At 42.9% G+C, this 21,930-nt stretch overlaps 1 protein-coding gene across 1 annotated transcript in view; it reads left to right on the top strand.

Moving 5' to 3' along the window:
- Nucleotides 1-20,700, top strand: part of LOC126175131 (uncharacterized) — a 63,370-nt gene extending 42,670 nt beyond the window's left edge. The window contains exon 6 of the mRNA XM_049921684.1: nt 19,167-20,700. Within this exon, the coding sequence (XP_049777641.1) occupies nt 19,167-19,393 (227 nt within the window). The 3' untranslated portion in view covers nt 19,394-20,700. The remainder of the gene's footprint in view (nt 1-19,166) is intronic.
- Nucleotides 20,701-21,930: the final 1,230 nt, after the last annotated feature.

Below are 21,930 nucleotides of genomic sequence, written 5' to 3'. Positions count from 1 at the left end.
TGTGTGGCGGCATTCGGAACAGGCGTTGATGGCACCCGAGGCCGAAGCTGGTCCGAATGACGCACTGCAACACCCGTGTCCGTCTGGATTTCATACAGGTGTCTGCCACGGTGTTGTAAGATGCGGCCCGGGCTCCATTTTGGCTGCCTGCCATATCCCTGTACCCAGACGAGGTCGGCGGCGGTGAACCAGCCAAGTGAAGGCACCCGCGGCCGTGAGGTGGGAGGCCGCAGAAGATGAAGTAGCGTGCGGGGCTGTCAGCCATGTAAGAGCTCAGCTAGGCTGTGATTGCCCATGGGGGTGAAACGGTAAGACGCCAGGAACTGGAGAAGCGCATCATCAGCAGCAGAAGAAGTCAGAAGTTTCCGCATCTGAGCCTTAAATGTGCGGACCAGTCGTTCAGCCTCACCGTTGGATTGGGGATGGAACAGCGGGTTCGTGACATGCGTAACGCCGTGACAAGCACAAAAATCCGCAAAGTCGGAAGAGGCAAATTGCGGACCATTATCAGTAACAAGAGTAGAGGGGAGGCCTTCCAAAGAAAAAATGCGGGCGAGAGCACTGGTGGTTGCCGCAGTGGTAGGTGACATGCAACGGACAATGAAAGGAAAGTTAGAATAGGTGTCAATTACGAGGAGCCAATAAGTACCTAAAAAGGGTCCCGCAAAGTCAGCATGAATGCGCTCCCAGGGCTTCTCAGGCGAAGGCCATGGTGACAAAGATGACTTCGGGGCAGCGGCCTGTGACGCACAAGGGCTGCAGGCAGCGACCATGTGTGCGATTTCAGAGTCGATGCCAGGCCAGTACACATGACGGCGCGCCAGAGATTTTGTGCGAGACACACCCCAGTGCCCCTGGTGAAGGAGGCGCAAGACCGAAGCACGCAAAGACGCAGGTACCACAACACGCGGCGAAGCATTGTCAGTGGAGAGGAGGATAACACCATCCCTAGCCGTGAGGCGGTAGCGCAAAGTGTAGTAGTTCCGCAACGGATCAGAAGTCTTAGCGGACGGGTGATCTGGCCAACCCTTCTGAATACAGCGTAAAACCCGGGAGAGGGTAGGGTCAGAACCTGTAGCAGCCGCCAGCCTGTCCCAAGTGATGGGGAACCCGTCCACAACCCGCTGCTCGGCAACATTCAGGTGGAAACACAAAAGTTCGTCCCTTTCGAATGCCTGATCAGGACCCATGGGAAGGCGAGACAAAGCATCAGCATTCGCATGTTGAGTCGTTGGCCGGAAATGAATCTCATAATTGAAACGGGACAAGTAAAGAGCCCAACACTGGAGGCGGTGTGCAGCCTTGTCGGGAAGTGATGTTGATGGATGAAACAAGGAAACAAGTGGTTTGTGATCAGTAACAAGATGAAATTTTGAGCCATAGATAAAAACACCAAACTTATGAAGGGCATAAATGATGGCCAAAGCTTCTTTCTCAATTTGAGAATACTTCTGTTGGGCATCCGTGAGCGTTTTGGAGGCATAAGCGATGGGTTGTTCCGAACCGTCAGAAAAACGGTGCGCAAGGACTGCACCGACCCCGTATTGAGAGGCGTCTGTGGCAAGAACAAGATGTTGGCCAGGTCGATAAGTAGCCAGGCACGGGGCCTGTTTCAGCAGAGTCTTTAATTTCCGGAAAGCCGCGTCACATGACGCGGACCAGTGAAAAGGCTCGTTTTTATGCAACAGGCGATGCAACGGCTGAGCCACCGACGCCGCAGGCAGTAAAAACTTGTGATAGTATGCTATTTTCCCCAAGAAAGCCTGCAGTTCCTTAACAGATGTAGGGCGAGGAAGGGCATCAATCGCAGCAACAGTGTGTTGAAGCGGACGAATACCATCCCGAGTGTGTTGAAACCCCAAGTACGTGATAGATGCCTGAAAAAATTGGGACATCTGAAGATTACACTTAAGACCGGCAGTCTGTAAGACATTAAAAAGTGTGCGGAGATTTTGAAGATGTTCTTCAGTGGTGGAGCCAGTGACAACAATGTCGTCCATGTAATTGATACACCCCGGGACAGGGAGCAATAATTGTTCCAAGAATCGCTGAAAGAGAGCAGGGGCGCTAGCAACCACGAATGGCAAGCGTTGGTATTGATAGAGGCCGAAAGGCGTGTTAAGGACCAGAAACTGCCGGGAAGCAGCGTCGAGAGGAAGTTGATGATAAGCTTCTGACAGGTCAATTTTAGAAAAATACTGTCCTCCAGCGAGTTTAGTGAACAGTTCTTCAGGACGGGGCATAGGGTAAGTGTCGATGAGGCATTGAGCATTTACAGTGGCTTTGAAATCGTCACAGAGACGAATATCACCATTGGGCTTAGCAACGACAACGACAGGAGAGGACCACTCACTGGAAGTGACAGGAAGCAAGACCCCTGAAGCAGTGAGACGATCCAACTCCCATTTTACCCGATCACGAAGGGCCACAGGAATGGGCCGAGCCCGAAAAAACTTAGGCCGAGCAGTGGGTTTGAGCGTGATATGAGCTTCAAAGTCGTTTGCACAGCCTAACCCAGGAGAAAAAAAGGGACGAAAATGTCGTCGACAAGGAATCCAGTTGAGCATAAGGAATAGCGTCAGAGACAATATTGACAGAGTCATCTATGGAGAACCCAAAAACGCGAAAGGCATCGAAACCAAAAAGATTTTCTGCGTTGCTCTGGTTGACCACAAATATGGGAACCGTGCGAACGACGGACTTGTAAGATACCTCAGCATTAAACTGTCCCAAGAGAGAAATCTTCTGTTTATTGTACGTCCGTAATTGCCGAGTGACAGGGGACAGGAGTGGAGAACCCAGCTGAAGATACGTCTGAGAATTAATTTTAGTGGCAGCAGAACCGGTATCCACTTGCATGCGAACATCTCGACCAAGGATTTGGACAGTGAGGAATAACTTCCCTGAAAGGGAGGAAGTGCAATTGACAGACAACACAGAATCAGAATCAGCATCATGTTCATGAACATCATGTATATGGTCGGATTTACAAACGGAAGACACATGATCTTTCTTTTTGCAATTGTGACACACAGCCCAACGTTGGGGACAATCCTCGCGTGAATGTTTCGTAAAACACCGCGGACATGAAGGAAGTTGCCGGGGATTTTGCTGCAGTTTCTTAGTGGGTTGTTAACGGCTAGGCTGAGGCTGCGCGTGGGAGCGCACTGCAGCCACGTCGGCCGGCGGGGACGCGCCGCACGCGTCGTCAACAGTGCACAGAGGTTGTATTTCCCCAACATCACCCCACGCTTCTATTTGCGCCCCAGCGGCGCGAGAAATTTTTTAAAGACTGCGCAATGGAGAGTACTTCATCTAGAGTCGGATTCGCCAACTGAAGGGCACGTTGCCGAACTTCTTTGTCGGGCGCCGACTAGATAATAGCATCCCGTACCATGGAATCGGCATAGGATTCTTTGTGAACGTCAGTAACAAATTGACACTTTCGACTGAGGCCGTGAAGTTCAGCAGCCCAAGCGCGATTGGACTGATTTGGTTGTTTTTGACAACGATAAAAGGCAACACGAGAGTCTACCACATGCGTTTGCTTTTGAAAATAGACAGACAGAAGGGAGCACATTTCAGCAAAGGACAAAGACGCAGGATCCTTCAAAGGAGCCAATTGCGACAACAACCGATACATTTGAGGTGAAATCCAGGAAAAGGAACAGAGACTTACATGGTTGTTCGTCCGTGACATGAAATGCCAAGAAGTGCAGTCGAAGACGTTTTTCATAATCAGACCAGTCTTCCGCCGTCTCATCGTAAGGTGGAAAAGGAGGTACAGCCAACGACGAGAAACGCCCCGCATTTGACGCCGCGACAAAATCGCGAATTGCCGCTGTTAGAAGCGTTTGCTGTTCAAGGAGATTTTGCAAGAGCTGCTCGACAGTAGCCATGGAACCCTGTGAGTCAACAGTGAAAAGGAAAAATCCACTACCTCGTCGCCAATTGTTAAATCTTCAAATTTAATGCATATTTCGGACAACACAACAACACATATGAGTCACTGAGTAAGTTGACCTGTGTACAATTCGGCATTCGATTAAACACTGAGTCTCAGTCTAGCGGCCGCTGCTCAGCTGGCCGCTTAGGTGGCCCAGCTGCTGCATGGCTGGCAGACAGCGCTGCATGTAGAGGACGTGCGTACTTGCGCGGCAGCGCTTTGAATAATCGGCGAGTCACAACAATTATATTATTAGCTAATCTAATCTGTATAGCTTCCTCGAAGACAGAATCTGAAAAGGAAGAGGTGGATGTTAGAATCTTCACATCACTGTTATTTGTGGAATGCCCTGTATCAATACAATGTTCGGGCACAGCTGACTTGTCTGGCTGTGATAAGGTGTTCCACACATCTTGCATGAACTGTGCATGTTGTTTGACCTATGTATGACTTCCCACAATTTCTGCAAGGAGTCTGATACACACCTGCCTTACAAAACAATAAATCCTCCTTTACAGAGCCGAGTAAAGCTGCAGTCTTTGTGTGAGGCCAGAAGATTACCTTAACACAGTGTTTCTTGAGAATACGATCTATCTTCAAGGAAAGAGCACCCACATAGGACAAAAGTGCACTTGATCTGAAGGAATTACTATCTTCTTCCCATTACATACCTGCATTCTAGGTTTTACATTGAGTACTCTATGAATTTGTTGTGGAGAAAATCCATTTGCTTTAAAAATGCTCTTGAGGTATATGAGCTCTTCTTGCAAATTATCTTTGTCAGATATACAGTGCGCCCTATGCACTAAGGTCATAAGGACACCTATTCTCCGTGAAGGGTGAAGGCAGTTATCAGCATGTAGATACAGATTTCTATGTGTAGATTTATGTTATACGGTGTGTCCTAATGTGCCATAAACTCCTAAAGTTCACAAGATGGGTAAGGATTAGTGTCTAGAATCTCTGTCTATGAGGCCTATAACGAGCACTATTGTTTCACCAATGTATTTTTCTGCCAAATATTTAGCTTCCTTATTAAAACCAATGGTAGGAAAATGTAGTCACCACATTCATAATTCTATGGATTTTATTCAGAGACTCAGCAATGTCAGGCTAAATAGTACAGATGTGCTCGTTAGTTTTGACGTGATATCACTACATACCAAAGTACCTTTAAAGGACTCTTTTATCTCTTATCGGCCAACATTTTGATAAGAACATGACGGCCTTATTTCAACATGTCACCTTATTTTCATTTTAATGGCGAATTTTTTGAGCAGATTGATGAAGTTGCTGTGGGAGGCCCCCTCTCCCCTCTGGTAGCTAATTTATTCGTGGAAGACTTCGAGGGCAAGTCAGTGGACTTAGCAAGATTTAAACCAACGGTCTTCTGAAGGTACGTGGATGATACGTGTGTAGTATGGCCATGCGGCATGGATGAATAATATTGATTTCTCGAGCATTTGAATTCTGTCCATGCTAGTATCAGATGTTGTTCGGTATAAAGTTGATGGGACATTAGGACATTCCGTATATCGTAAATCCTTATATATAAAATTATTGTGTCACAGTGTTAGTTGCCATACTCCTCCGAAATGGTTCAATCGATTCTGATGAAATTTTACATGTATGTTTGGTAGGTCTGAGAACTGGTTTGCAATCTTATTTTTCATACCCCTAAGTGATAAGGGTGGTCCACCCCAAAAAAAAATTTTATTATTTTTTGGACAGAACTTTTTATTTTTCATGATGTGGCATTAAAAAATACACACAACCCTAAATTTTCACCCTTCTACCACCAACCCCTCTTTTTTAATAGCGATTTTAGTAATTTAAGTAAGGTGCTCTCTCCTCGAAGGTAGGCCGTATTCTCGAGAAACACTGTGATAAGGTGATCTTTTGGCTTCCCACGAAGACTGCAGCTTTACTTGACTCTGTAAAGGAGGATTTATTGCTTTGTAAAGTGAGTGTGTATCAGATTCCTTGTGGAAATTGTGAGAAGTCATACATAGGTCAAACAACACGCACAGTTCATGAGAGATGGGTGGAACAACGGAGATACACACGCTTATCACAGCCAGACAAGTCAACTGTGGCCAAACATTGTATTGATACTGGGCATTCCATGAACTACAGTTATGTGAATATTCTAACATCCACCTCTCCTTTTTCGGATTCTGTCTTCAAGAAAGCTATAGAGATTAGATTAGCCAATAATTTAATGAATGGAAATAATGGTTTTAATTAGGACATGCAGAGAGGTTGTCATGGTTTCGTCACCGCTGAACATACATCAGTAAGTGAATCGAATGTATGTACACCTTCGCCACAGGCAGCACATTTGTAAGTGTATCTCTTTGCTGCCAACCAGGGTCTGTAACACACAGGCATGTACCGCCGCGGTGGAGCATATAAAGCCGTGCTTGGCTACTTGTCGTCAGTCTTCTGACTCACTCTGAGGATTGCCAGACAATACTCGAACGAAATATCAGTGAAAGAAATTTCGTTGGCTTGACTGCATGCCCGAAAATAATGGACTAAGGTTACATATTTTAAGAGTTAACAGAATCTCCTGTATATGACTGCACCAAGCTGCCACATATGCATGACATGGTATGTTTTCTATGAGGCAGTTCAAGCATCTTATTGGCAGTTGAATGCATTAGTGAGAAAGAAGGGTGGAAGAATGCTGTGTTAAATGGCAGGCTAAATTGTATCGAAAGCACTTGCCTGTAGCGGGTGCTGTCGGTGTCAGTTCTACTCGTTTTGGTGTAGTAATCAGTGGCAGGATGATAAATGGTACCCAACACAAACTGCTGCTAATTACATTTTTCACTGGAAAATACAGATGTGTTCATTTTCTTTTACAATGTGCCTAGCAGCGGGTTAACTTTTATTGAGCTTTTTATGGATTTGAAAGCTTATTAGCTACTTAAATATGTATTGGCCCCCTTACAGGTCTCACAGGCAGTAATTTGGGTATATGGGATATTATTTGTGTACAAATGCAGTAACTTTTGCTTGCAGAGAGATTTTATCAAGTGGTATGTTGTGCACCATTTTATTCACAACGTGGCTCGGTTTCCGAGTTGGTGGTTAACTTCTGTCTTGATAACACACTTAAAATTGCTGCGACTGAACTGGGCAGCAGTATTCTTTACAGTCAGGATTCTCACCGATTCTTAGCAGTTCTTTTGCAATTTGGCCCGATTTTCCACTCGGTGGTTAGCTTGTAACCTCGTAGTGCATATGAAATCGTCGGAGAATCACATTCTGCCATGTCATCTTAAGTACCTGTGAACCCTCGCTTTACCCACTATGAACATCAACACAGAGAATGCAACACTATGTGCCACAGATTCTGCAGTTTTACCGAGTTGTCAGCCGTCGCTGATCCTTGCCACGAATTTAGACTTCAGTATCCAATTTATTGAGTGTATATCGTCACCTGCAAGAGATTCACCAACCAGAGCAGCACCAGTGGATGGGCCTTATTAAGTGCGAATAGCAAATCTTCTCAACTGCAGCTGTACAAGGGGAGTTCCTTTCCTAAAGCTTGTACATTTGACTAGAAATGATGTGAAATTTTGAGTGCATGTATGTGTATTGGAAGTGCAATTTCTTTTTCTATTGTTCGTGCAATTCTCTTCAGTTTGCATCACACAGTGCTGCTGTGACAAAACGAAACAAGATGGCTGCTGTGTTGAGTAATGTGGCCGTGTACCCAGTGATGTGTCTTTTGCATCTGTGAGGGAAATGTTGAATGTGTGTGGGGCCAATGTGTGACAGCATGTCACGCTATGAGAAAGTGTAGGAGGCCGTCCCCTTATGATCAGATAGCACCAACAAGCAGCACATCAGTGCAAAGGTGGAAGCTTTGGTGTTGTCTGATAAGCGCATTACCATCCAGGCAATTGTCAGAGAGATTGATATTATTGCAGAATTAATGGGCAATATCCTTCACATGACAAGTGCCAACCCAATAAGTTCCTCATTAGGTAACGATCATTTCAAGGGAGTGGATCGTGGCATCTGATATGGAAATATTGTGAAAGTGCGAGGACAAGGAATATGAGTTTTTCAGGTATCTGATCACAATAAATGGCTGTTGAGTGCACCATAATTACTCAGAGCAGGTTGAGTTAGTTAGTTTTCTGTATGTCCCTTGTACCATAATTGCAATCTCTCACTAGGATGTGTAACAGTTCAGTTTTACAGTTACAGCAAACTGACTCATTTTACAGTTACAGCAAACTGACTCAGACAAAAATATAACGTCATGCTGGAGATTTGCATGAGCTTTTCAGATATCTGTTTTTATATGTAAACAGATAAATATATATAGTGATTTATAGTGGATTTAAAATTAGTTGCGACTTTTGACAGTTTGAATGTTGGGTAGCACAGTTGCCAGCGGGTGCTGAACGCGGAACCTGTCGAGCTCGCTTGACTGCCTGAACAGCAAGCCGTGCAAGCCGGCATACCTATAATCTTTCTCAAACGGTTTTAAAGGAACTATTCGGGAATAAACTCTGATTCTTGCAAACTTTACAACTTTATTCATGAGCTTCATGATGAACTGCCTATCATTTCATTGATGGTCATAGTTAATGTGATATTTCGATATCAGAGAAACTACTGTGCCAAATTATTAGAGTTTGTAGCAAAAAATATGGGTAGCCATCAATTTGCAGTTGTCGCATGTTGGATCATACATAGCTTCGTATGAAATTTAGATAACGTATTGAATTATTCTTTAAACTTAGAAGGATATCGCTATCTCTCTCCAGTGTCGAGAAAATGGAATGTACGTAAAGGGCTCTGTCACAAACAAACATGGGAGTGAAAAAGCCAGAATAAAATATTAATAAATCTCTCGTATCTCATAAACGATCTGAGATACCGAAACAAGTTTTTGGCAAATGATACTGTGCAAAGAGGAGAATATTTTGACATGTGAGTGATATGCGAAACCTCTATCTAACATGATATTCAAGCAACTACAGTTTTTTTGGTGAAATAATGTTACATTTAAAGACCATCAATAGCTGGTGAAATGAGATTTGCTGTGAGTTTTGCAACAGTATAAGTGAAGAAGTTGCAAGTTTATTTTGATACTGAGTACTGTTTTAGGATTCTGTCACAATTTCAACTGCATTACACGAATACATATCTCAGCCACTTTACTTGTCACCTAGGCTCATATATTCTCAGTCGGATTTAAATGAGCATGACGTGGAGGAAGCCTGATTAAACTATGCCCTTTAGCATCAGCCAGTTCGTCGACCTAGTAGTGTAGAGATTTTAGCTTGTACAAAAGTTCTGTTAACTCTGCCTTACACAAGTTATGATCACGTTTAATTAACAGGGCATTTCTTTGTACCCAGTACAAAATATTCGCTTTTCTCCGTGCATTGTTGAAGCTTTATCTATCACATCGGACTTAGTATGGCGCATTGCTCATTACTATTGTCGAATTCGGAGGAATATTATGCAGAACAACATTATCTTCACACCCAGTGTACGGGTTCTTGGACAACCACCTTTATTCAGATGTGCTGCACTGTGTTATATTAATGCGACGCAAACACAAAACACTAGTTCAATATGTGATTACTGCAGAACATTTCAGCACCAGAAAATATCACTTTACAACAAGAGCTAATATGCGTAGGTGCATTTAATGCACAGCATGACATTGTAGTGTTTATCCACAGTGTGGCAACAGGGCTGCTTTACCCATCAAACTGCTCGCAGCGTAAAGCTGGCTCGCCATTGGTGTTACCTGGGCAGAGGCATCATGTGCTCTCTGGAGAGGCAAGCATCAAAAGTTGCAACTAATTTTAACTGAATTATGTACGTAACTATTTGCAATATCTCTTCTTTCTCATAAAACACACACTTCCTTCTATGATATAGAAGAAGTTGTCAAGCAGATATACTTTCAGAAATGAATGAAAGTAGCATACAGTGGAAACATCCAGATTTTGCTCCAATGAAGAAGGAAAAGAAACAGCCTTGTTTTCGAAGAAGGTTATGCTGTCTGCCATCTAGATTGTTGAAGAGTTACCGTCACATACTATATAATAAAGGTATAGGTCATCATGTTACAGTATTACTGAAATCCTCTGACTAGAGATCAAGCATACTGGTTGCAAAGAGTGTGCAACACCTGCATGTCAATACACCCGCTCGTACTGCTCAAGGAACGGTAACGCTTGTTCACATGTAGACTTTGGTATCTCACCACATTCAACCTGTTCACTGGGTCTAGCAACCATAGATCACTTCCTCTTTTCGAAACTGAAGGAATCGCTGTGAGGACAACACTTCATGAGAAGTGATGAGTTGGCTGCTGCAGTGAGAACCATTTTTCAGAGTTAAACTCCGGAGGACTACCAGCAATTGTACCATACAACAAGTTGTACATTTTTAGAGAAAGTATGTAAACTTGCAGAAATCTTATGTAAAGAATGACTAATGAAAGGGCCAAAGTTGTTTTTAAACTGCAATCTCAGATTTTCTCAGCGCGATTGGTTAATAATGTGCTTCTGGATGTTCTGCCAAGTTGTGGTTTCCATTCTACGCACAATATTTTAACAGCTGATCCAGCCAGCTCCTTCAGGTGCTGCGAGTTTTGCTGTTATGTATACCGCTGCCTGAACTCCAACCAGAATGTGATCTACACTCATGCTGCTGTTTGTAGCAGAGTACGATTCTCGACACCTGCCATGCCCTCTGATGCTCCTTTGTTTTTCAGAGCTTGCACTGATATATTTCTTGAAACACAACTTCTCCCAGTGTTTTCAGACTAGTGAATGTGATGACTGGTTAGATTTTAATAAAGTAAGTTCCTGAGCCAAAGTGTTATTTATTAGAATTTCTATTTTCTTTATTGTGATAGGCCACTTAATTATGATGTGTCTGATTTGCTTGGTTGTTTTAGTTGGGTATGTCGCTGATGTTCCTTGTTTCCTCCTCGACTGTCCTTATAGTCTGTCCTATGTAAGACATGCCACATTCACATGGAATACACACACACCTGGCTTTTGGAGACAGATTGTATCTAACATTACAATGAATATTTTTTATCTTAGTTGAAGGAAGCAAAATGCACTGGATGCCATGTTTCTGTAGGAGGCTGCTGATCTTTCCAGGCATTGGGCAAGCATAAGGTAGATAAACAATTTTTAGCATCTCTTCCTTGGTCTCTGTCTCAACCTCAGCCTCTTCCTCAGAAGTTCTTGATTTTGACTTCACTGCCTGTTCAGTTTGATGATATGAGTATGCATTCCTTCAGAACATAAGTCTTAGGTGTAATTCTTGGGCAAGGTTCTCCTTATCTGAAAGTGTTCAAGCTCTGTGACCAGAGTCATTAGCACTGAATTTCTCTCTGACGGAGGGTGACTGCTGGAGCTGTGGAGATAAAGGTCAGTGTGTGTAAGTTTTATACATACATTGTGACCCAGGGATCTGTCCTTTCTTCTCTTAACTAACACGTTGAGGAAATGTAGTTGACCTTCTTTCTCAAGTTCAAGTGTGAAGTTTACATTTTGGTAGATGGAGTTTAAATTTTCTGAAACTCTTGAAGCTTTTCCACTCGTGTGGCCACACTACGATCATGTCTGCCACATAGCAATAGAAATGTGTTGTTTTAACTAAGTGGATTCCAGTGCCTTTTCTTCAAAGTGTTCCATGTATAAGTTAACCATGGTGGGTGGTAACAAACTACTTGTTGCCAAGCCAGTGGATAGTTCATAAAATTTTCTGTCAAATAGGAAATAACTAGATGTAAAAATGTGACTGAAAAGTTTTGTATAAGAGTCGTCAAACATTTTCACGATCAGTTCCAAGTAATCAAAAAGTGAAACTCTCATATAAATGGGAAGACTGTATCGAAACTGACCATAATATCTTTATCTTAGAGATGCAATTGACTTAGGTGGTACGCAGTCAGTGGAGTTGCAGATGTGGTGTTCATACTTCCCCACATATTCGCTGAGAATGTGTTTTAGGTATTTTGCCATCCGATGTGTAGGTGTGCCAACATGACTAACTATTGATCTTAGAGAAATTCTTTCCTTTTGTGCCTTAGTGATGCTGCAGATGTTTTAAGATCCTTAATGATGATATGTGGCAAGCCTGACTTACTGAGAAGACTCGTGATCTCCCTTTCGCCTTTATCTGTTGGGACACATCTATATGACTGTATGCAATGTTATTCAAAAGATTGAAAATGTTTTTATTGAGTCCACACTTGACATGAAGACCATAACATTGTCTTTGTCGGCTGGTGTAACTGCAGTTTCATTGTCCTCCTACAGATTTCTCAGTACTACTCTTTCTCCCTTGGAGATGCTTGAACGCGAAGGTTGATGCTTGAACGCGAAGGTTGATGCTTGAATGCGAAGGTTGATGCTTGAACGTGAAGGTTTTGTGCGGAACCTCTTCTGCTGCTTCCGGTGCGAGAGAATCTAGGAGGGTTGTCCATTAAGTCCTTAGAAAAAGATAGAAAAACAGATTGTCAGGAATTGTACTTTCTTAACATAATCCCCTTTTAACTGTGTACACTTTTCCAAGTGTTGCTCCAACTTTTAAGCCATTCAGAAATTAGGATTTCAGAAGATTTTTGAAATAGACATCTGTTTAGGCAATGACATCCTTGTTCACTGTGAACAGTTGACAGTTAGGTCATTTTTTCAAGTTTGAAAACACAAAGAAATCACTGGGCATCAATTCCAGTGAATACAGTGGCTGTTGCAATAATTCAGTCTTTTATTCCACAATTTTGGGCATCGAAACTGCACAGGTGTGTACCCGTGCACTGTGGCCTTTCCTTTTTCCAGTGAGGATACTTTCTGTGATATGTTCGCTCAACCAGTACATTAATGATGCATAATAATGCCCAGTTAGTGTTTGTCCATTCATCAAGTAATTGATGTAGGTGATTCCACGTTCATCCCAAAAAACTGTTGCCATCACCTTGCAGCCAATTTCACCATATTTGCCTTTTTGGAGCCTGTTTGCTTTCAAAACCCCACTGTTTTGGTTGTTCCTTAATCTCTGTAGTATAGTTGTGTATCCGTGTTTCATTCACAGCTGTGTATCAGGTGCCAGAACCACAGCAGCATTTCAATGGAAAAGTTCCCAAACAGCCTCACCGTTGATCACACGATTGCCTTTATTCTCTGCTGAAAGCAAATGTTGCCGAGATTTTTTTCACACCCAATTTTTTGTGCAAAATTGTAACAGTGTCTCTTGCAATGTGCCTGTGAGTTCAACTACTTCTCAGACTTTGATTTGTCAGTCACTCTAAACCACATCACGTAATTTGTCAGTCATTTTGAGGGTGGTCAGTTCCACCAGATACCTGAACACGGTTCATCTTTTGTGGATGTAAGGCCACATTCCAACTCATTTACCCAATGTAAACAGTTGCAAATACAGGAGCAGAGGTGCCATGAACTTCATCTAACTCAGCTTTGATTTGTTTTTGGCATTAAGCCTTTTTAATAGAAGTGGTCAATCACGGCTCAAAACTCACTATTTTCCATGTCGCACAATAAACACAAGCTTGTTGCTTCAGTCTACTGGGACAATGAAACCATGTGATGCATAAGGCTGCACCTTTACCACCCCTCTAGCAACAGTTGACATTTACTACCAGCAAACTGTTTTGATATTATGAGCACAATCACTTGGATTTTCTAAGGACTTATTGAATGACCTCGTACAACTGTTCCATGGTGTTAATATAATCTGATATTGATAGCACTTTTGGGTTCTGTATCTGAATTGGTAAAAACGGAACCCTTATAGGATCACTTAGTCAGTGTGACCTTTTCCTTAGGAAGGGAAAGAGGTATCAAGTTAAAATTGATGTCACATACTAAGGTGTACTCTCACTTGGCTGTGTAAAAAATTTAAGCTTCTAAATCAATTCAATAAAAAAATATGGCCATTTGTGTCACACATTTTGATACTTGCACTCATCAAGAACCTATAGGGTACTTTTCGTTGATCTAGAATCATGAAATTTGATAAGAAGCAAGGTTTAATACTAGAAGTAAAGGAAAAAATCCAAAACATATCACCTTTTGTTGTTGTTGCTGTTGCTGCTTGTGATGATGATGATGATGATGATGTTGATATTGTCCCTCTGTCTGTCCATCCAGCCAACTGTCTGTCCATCTATATGCTCTGGAACAGGTATAAGTATCAAGTTGAAATTTGTCTCTCATACTAAGCTCTACTATCCGTTGGGGCAGTGTAAATAATTCAAGCTTCAAAGTCAATGCAATCAAAAGGTACAGCCATTTGGGTATGTCACATACACTCCTGGAAATTGAAATAAGAACACCGTGAATTCATTGTCCCAGGAAGGGGAAACTTTATTGACACATTCCTGGGGTCAGATACATCACATGATCACACTGACAGAACCACAGGCACATAGACACAGGCAACAGAGCATGCACAATGTCGGCACTAGTACAGTGTATATCCACCTTTCGCAGCAATGCAGGCTGCTATTCTCCCATGGAGACGATCGTAGAGATGCTGGATGTAGTCCTGTGGAACGGCTTGCCATGCCATTTCCACCTGGCGCCTCAGTTGGACCAGCGTTCGTGCTGGACGTGCAGACCGCGTGAGACGACGCTTCATCCAGTCCCAAACATGCTCAATGGGGGACAGATCCGGAGATCTTGCTGGCCAGGGTAGTTGACTTACACCTTCTAGAGCACGTTGGGTGGCACGGGATACATGCGGACGTGCATTGTCCTGTTGGAACAGCAAGTTCCCTTGCCGGTCTAGGAATGGTAGAACGATGGGTTCGATGACGGTTTGGATGTACCGTGCACTATTCAGTGTCCCCTCGACGATCACCAGTGGTGTACGGCCAGTGTAGGAGATCGCTCCCCACACCATGATGCCGGGTGTTGGCCCTGTGTGCCTCGGTCGTATGCAGTCCTGATTGTGGCGCTCACCTGCACGGCGCCAAACACGCATACGACCATCATTGGCACCAAGGCAGAAGCGACTCTCATCGCTGAAGACGACACGTCTCCATTCGTCCCTCCATTCACGCCTGTCGCGACACCACTGGAGGCGGGCTGCACGATGTTGGGGCGTGAGCGGAAGACGGCCTAACGGTGTGCGGGACCGTAGCCCAGCTTCATGGAGACGGTTGCGAATGGTCCTCGCCGATACCCCAGGAGCAACAGTGTCCCTAATTTGCTGGGAAGTGGCGGTGCGGTCCCCTACGGCACTGCGTAGGATCCTACGGTCTTGGCGTGCATCCGTGCGTCGCTGCGGTCCGGTCCCAGGTCGACGGGCACGTGCACCTTCCGCCGACCACTGGCGACAACATCGATGTACTGTGGAGACCTCACGCCCCACGTGTTGAGCAATTCGGCGGTACGTCCACCCGGCCTCCCGCATGCCCACTATACGCCCTCGCTCAAAGTCCGTCAACTGCACATACGGTTCACGTCCACGCTGTCGCGGCATGCTACCAGTGTTAAAGACTGCGATGGAGCTCCGTATGCCACGGCAAACTGGCTGACACTGACGGCAGCGGTGCACAAATGCTGCGCAGCTAGCGCCATTCGACGGCCAACACTGCGGTTCCTGGTGTGTCCGCTGTGCCGTGCGTGTGATCATTGCTTGTACAGCCCTCTCGCAGTGTCCGGAGCAAGTATGGTGGGTCTGACACACCGGTGTCAATGTGTTCTATTTTCCATTTCCAGGAGTGTATTTTGATACTCACAAACTCACTCATCAGAAACTGGTGGTCTATCACAGGATTGAACCTCAGTCTAACTGCTGACATCTTTCTTCATTTTAACCTAGCCTTCTTTTCTCAATGATGCAAGGAGTTGCCAGAAGCAACACTTGCTTCAGATTCCATGCTAAATTTTAGGCCCCCTTTTTGCAGTTGGATAACTGTGGTAGGTTAGGGACAAGCAAGTCGCCGAAGTGGCACCCTGTAGAAAGATTTGCAGCAGCCCTGTGAGCCACACAAAATTACACAAAATTATTATTATTATTATTATTATTATTATTATTATCATCAGCAGAGTGCAAGTCCTATTTGCACTTTTCTGATATTTTGGAATGGGTGCAAAATTAGGCCTTTAACAAGGATCATCATTGTTTCCTTGTCCAAATGTTTGTCAGTGAGATTAATTACAGTATGGCTCTTTGGATCTTGTCTTGGCTTTTTGCACAAGTGATCGAATTTTGCTTCCTGGCATGCAGATGTTTCCAACTGCATTCCCAAGAATGTGCAGTGTTGAGTCGACATGTAAAGGCGAAGGTGAAGAAGCTCTTCAGAAGTAACTTCTAGCATTTGTTGGGTGTCACGAATTTTCTCTCACGCAATAGCCAGACTTCCGTAGTGTATAATCCTATTTGCCACTGGCATGTTAACGTGAGGTTTGACTTTAACCAACATAGGTACAACTCGTTCATCTTGACACCTTGTTAGGAAGGTCAACATACTGAGAAGTCAGCCATTTTTTTGGTGGAGCTTATCCAACTCGTGTGTTCTGGAACATCATCTACCTGTAGAGCGAAGTGGTGGATCCTTATGTTTTCTCTGCACCATTGATTAATAGTGTCCTTCCAGGTGTTCTCCTGAGTTGTTTTGATTTTATGCACAATACTTTGGCAACTGACTGAGCTTCATTCTTCAGGTACTGTGAGCTTGCTGTTTCGAGTACTTGCTGCCTGGGTACCAAACAGATTGTGAACTGTTGTCGGTCTCATGCCACTGTTTATAGTGGAGTTCTTTTTCAGAGCTTGCGCTTTACATGTTAGGTAAGAGAAGAATGGGCAAATCCCTGGGTCACAGTGTATATAGAAAACTTATGCACACTGATCTATCTTCACGCATCGAGTTATCACCATCTGTTACAAAGAAATTTGGTGCTCTGTACTAATAGAGCTTGACCACTTTCAGATATGGGGAGCCTCTCGAAAGAATTGCAACACTTATGAATATTGTTCAAAAGGAGTGGGTACTTGTGTCATCAAATTGAACAAGTGAAGCAGTCAGAATCAAGAACGCCTGAGGTAAGAGCAGAGACTGAGATTGAGGAAGAGGAGCCAAAAATTGCTTACCTACCATATGCTCACACAAGATCTGGAAAGATATGTGTGGCAGACTATTGGAACAGCTGAGGAGAGATGCTAGGAGCACCAGTGACATACGTGACTGAAAAAACCAAGCAGATCACCTCTCATTGAGCACTGCCTCAGAAAACCTATAAACAGGAATGGCAGTTTCAGTTTAATTAACCTCTTGGGGTTCAGCACTCAGTTCATTAGAGCATCCGTGGCCATCACATCCACCAAAGCTGGAAAAGGCCAAGAGAATTTGCATTCACAGAATATCACTGCAGGCTCTGACAAATGAAAGAGCATCAAAGGGAGTCAAACTGCTGTAAATACAGGGTTGCCACAGGTTCTGGAAATCAGGGAGTATCAGGAACTTTCAAACACATCAGGTAAATTTGGGAGGGGGGGAACTGGAGAAATCTCATTGTGTCTCAATGGATGAAATGGTTGTCTGCTGAGGTGTCGTGCATCGTCACTGCGTGGATGCAGCAGAGTACATGCTTTTCCCTTCCTACCCCCCCCCCCCTCCTCCGCCCCCCCCCCCCCCCCCCAGTTTGCAGTCTGTGCTGCCACCATGTCTTGCCACTAGCCTAGCAGCTGCTGATGAGAGGCAGGAGGCACGAAGAGTGATTTGCTTGGATCTGATTCTGAGATTAGACACAGTGGCCGGAGACAGTGGTCGTGAGTGCATGAGTTGTATGAGAGTGATTATGTGACTGTGTGTGTGCTCTCGTTTTATGAAATAAGTTATGACTGAAAATTTAATTGTGAGAGTGTGATTGTCTTTTCTATATGCCTGTCTGTGGCTTGGCAATCATCTTCACAGTGAGTTGCTACCTATCCTCATTATTATTGATTCTCAGAGTATTCGTGCAAGTTTGTTGCATGGATTGATCACCATGGTCTAATTCCATCGCCATGCTGTCTGCGGCTCGTGAATAGTGGGCCACATGACTGGATGTTTGCGATAGGCCAAAACTGCAGTCCATTTCTGTGGGTATCTGTAATGGATCAGGCGTACCAATCTGAAGCCACTCAGTTCCCACTAATGTTTAGGCCCTGCCCGTCGGATGTAGTCTCGCCGATATGCCCGCAGGCCAGGTCTGTTTGTGTGTGAAATAATCCCAGCGGATTTTCATGGTTTATACAAGGACCCAGGACTGGGGTGCTCCTCGGCAGGACAGAGGCCACAGCCAATGGATTTCAGGAATTACGACTGTCTCACCACAAGTACATTGTACAGTGTGGTGTTTTATAGACATTTTATTTGTTGTAGTACATTTTGGCACTTAAAAAGTAGTTTGTGTGTTAGAAAGTATGGATGTTGGCAATTTGTACACTATATACTCATATATTTCTCTAAAGAAAAATCACAAGACACCTGTAAAATAATAGATATAACGCAGTGGTTAGTAACCGACAATAACGAACATAGTAGAACCGGATTTTATTTGCGTCACCTATAGTGTTGGTTTACACAATTCTTCCCCACCTAATACACTTCTTTCAAGAGGCCTTCATTTTTCTGATGTTATTTCTGAAATGTTTCTGGAATATTTTAAGTCTGTCTTGCAACTCCAAGGAAGTGTGTATTTTTGTCACCAAATGTGTTTCTTTTTATTGGATTAAAATAACATCAGGGGTCTTAATGAAACACACATACCATTTGCAGCTGCAAAGACTTACCCTTGAGATCTCAAAATTTGTTAGGGAAAAATTCTAAGGCTTGTCTGGAAATCAGGGAATTTCACTTGAGGAAACTTGCGGCAATCCTGAAACAGTGGCATGAGACTGCCAGTAGTTTACAATCTGGTTGGACACTATGATTTTTAAATTACTCAACACTACAAACCGTACCAAACACACTTTGTACTAAATCATTTTGGACAGCAGGTTTAGACCTTTCCCCGCCCTTCCTCTCTCTCACACACACACAAACTGCTATTTGTCTGTAATTTTAATCTTACACGTGTCATATCCTATTTAGTATTCCGCATAAGTTTGATACTGCTTTCTGTTTACTTCATATTGTTGCAGTTTTGACAAACAGTACTACAAGCAGGGTTTGCAGCACAAAACTTTTTTTTTGTTGTTTCAGGAGCGCAGTCGGCAGGCTGCCGGTTCAACAAGAAGCCTCAGTACCGTTACACGGGCTGCCATCGGTATGACGGATCAGCTTTCAACATTGTTTTAGGGCTTCATTTCCACTTTGATGAATCTTGCTACATCTATCAAGGGCATGATGTTTTCTTTAGAAAAGCAACACTAGACACTGAAGTAAGTGTTGCAGATTCAAACACTACAGATACAATGTCTGGTGCATAAGGAGATAAAACAGACACAATTATCGAGAATTTCCTCCACATTTGTGGCTGCTCTACTGCCTTGTCCTTTGTTGCTACACTTTTAGTCATATAAAAATTACACATTGTGATCAGCACAAAGTTTGTATTGAACCCAGTGGTCATAAGCATGTGCCACATCTTTGCCGTTTAAGTTGCAATGTCCTTCTGTGATGCATCTCACTGAAGGGGTCCACATTATGTGTAAACAATATATTGCTTTAAAAGACTGAAGAGAACATCAGCGGGAGTTGATGTCTATACTTGAAGTATTAATATGATAAAAGACTAATTTGCAGGTATATATTTACTGCGTATCACCTGAACATTTTTTCTGTAATTGCTCACATACCCTGAAAAATTATGTCAAAGCAGAAATGTCTCCTCTGCACATAATAGGATAAAGTTAAACAATATATTCCCAAGAATAAATTGTAATTAATGTTATGAACTATGATACAGTCAAAATTTCAGATTACTTATATGTGTTTAAATGACGAGTCTATTTCTAGCTGCATTCTTGAATTTTGTAAACTTTAAATTTATATTACACCTGTGTGACATCTTAAGATGTGGTTAAAGAATGCAATTATTTGATGTGGCTGTAGTTCCTGCAAAATTATGTTCTGGTCAGAAATGTGTTTTATTAAATGGAGGTAATGAGATACGATTATCACTAGAATATAAGATGTTAACAAATGTTTTCACTTGCAAAATTATATAAAATTATGTATATATTCTAAATCATTGCTTGCAGTTATATAGGGCATCAAATATTGTTACTACCAAATAGTTCTCATTGAGGGAACAGAAGAACTACAGGTCATACCCAAATTGTTACAGTGTTAAGAATTGTAAATGTATTTCGGAGTTGTTTTTTGATGCTGCTCCATTTCAGAGTAATCCATTACTTTCAAGATAAGCCATGTAATAAAAAAGAAAAACTGTTAAATAACCTCGTGCGTAATTTGTTGAGAGCAAAATTATGTGCTGTGAACATGTACTTTAGTACACTTCCAGTGTCTTTGTTGTGCCTGTTATATTTATTTAATGATTATTTTTTTTGGATTATAAATGCTCTCTGCCCTTTCTACATGACATTTATGTAAAGTAAATGAGAAGTTGCAGATATTCCTGCTATCTACATCCATTCTCAGTTTTGGAATTATGTGTTGTGAGAGTACAGTTTGATGTCACTTTCTGTCAGATATATGTGTAGTATGTTTGCTGAAGCCTACTGCATTGCTTTTTGTGGCTTTGAGACCATAAAACAATTTTAATGAAATTTAATGGTGTCATGTCATACACAGTAATTTTGAAACCTGCTTCCTGTATCCATAATGAAGACAGAACTAAGCTAGTAATAAATAATGGCTTATTAGTACACCATACAGGAAACTTAGCTTGTTGGTTGATCACAGAAGAGACGGACTATGAATCTGAATGTATATCTGGCTGCTACTTCCATTTTTCGGGCAATTATTACGACTCTTCTGAACCATGGACCTTGCCGTTGGTGGGGAGGCTTGCGAGCAGGAGTATGTTTAATAATGAATAAAAAAATAGGAACGCGGGTAAGCTACTACAAACAGCATAGTGAACGCATTACTGTGGCCAAGATAGACACGAAGCCCACGCCTACTACAGTAGTACAAGTTTATATGCCAACTAGCTCTGCAGATGACGAAGAAATTGAAGAAACATATGATGAAATAAAAGCAATTATTCAGATAGTGAATCATCATCATCATCATCATCATCATCATCATTTAAGACTGATTATGCCTTTCAGCGTTCAGTCTGGAGCATAGCCCCCCTTATACAGTTCCTCCATGATCCCCTATTCAGTGCTAACATTGATGCCTCTTCTGATGTTAAACCTATTACTTCAAAATCATTCTTAACCGAATCCAGGTACCTTCTCCTCGGTCTGCCCCGACTCCTCCTACCCTCTACTGCTGAATCCATGAGTCTCTTGGGTAACCTTGCTTCTCCCATGCGTGTAACATGACCGCACCATCTAAGCCTGTTCGCCCTGACTGCTACATCTATAGAGTTCATTCCCAGTTTTTCTCTGATTTCCTCATTGTGGACACCCTCCTGCCATTGTTCCCATCTACTAGTACCTGCAATCATCCTAGCTACTTTCATATCCGTAACCTCAACCTTGTTGATAAGGTAACCTGAATCTACCCAGCTTTCGCTCCCATACAACAAAGTTGGTCGAAAGATTGAACGGTGCACAGATAACTTAGTCTTGGTACTGACTTCCTTCTTGCAGAAGAGAGTAGATCGTAGCTGAGCGCTCACTACATTAGCTTTGCTACACCTCTCTTCCAGTTCTTTCACTATGTTGCCATCCTGTGAGAATATGCATCCTAAGTACTTGAAACCGTCCAACTGTTCTAACTTTGTTCCTCCTATTTGGCACTCAATCCGTTTATATTTCTTTCCCACTGACATTACTTTCGTTTTGGAGATGCTAATCTTCATACCATAGTCCTTACATTTCTGATCTAG

This window comes from Schistocerca cancellata, chromosome 3 (assembly GCF_023864275.1).
Source record: "Schistocerca cancellata isolate TAMUIC-IGC-003103 chromosome 3, iqSchCanc2.1, whole genome shotgun sequence".
In the NCBI taxonomy this organism is placed as follows: domain Eukaryota; kingdom Metazoa; phylum Arthropoda; class Insecta; order Orthoptera; family Acrididae; genus Schistocerca; species Schistocerca cancellata.
The sequence above is the reverse complement of the archived record's forward strand: the minus strand, read 5'-3'. Positions and strand labels throughout refer to the sequence as shown.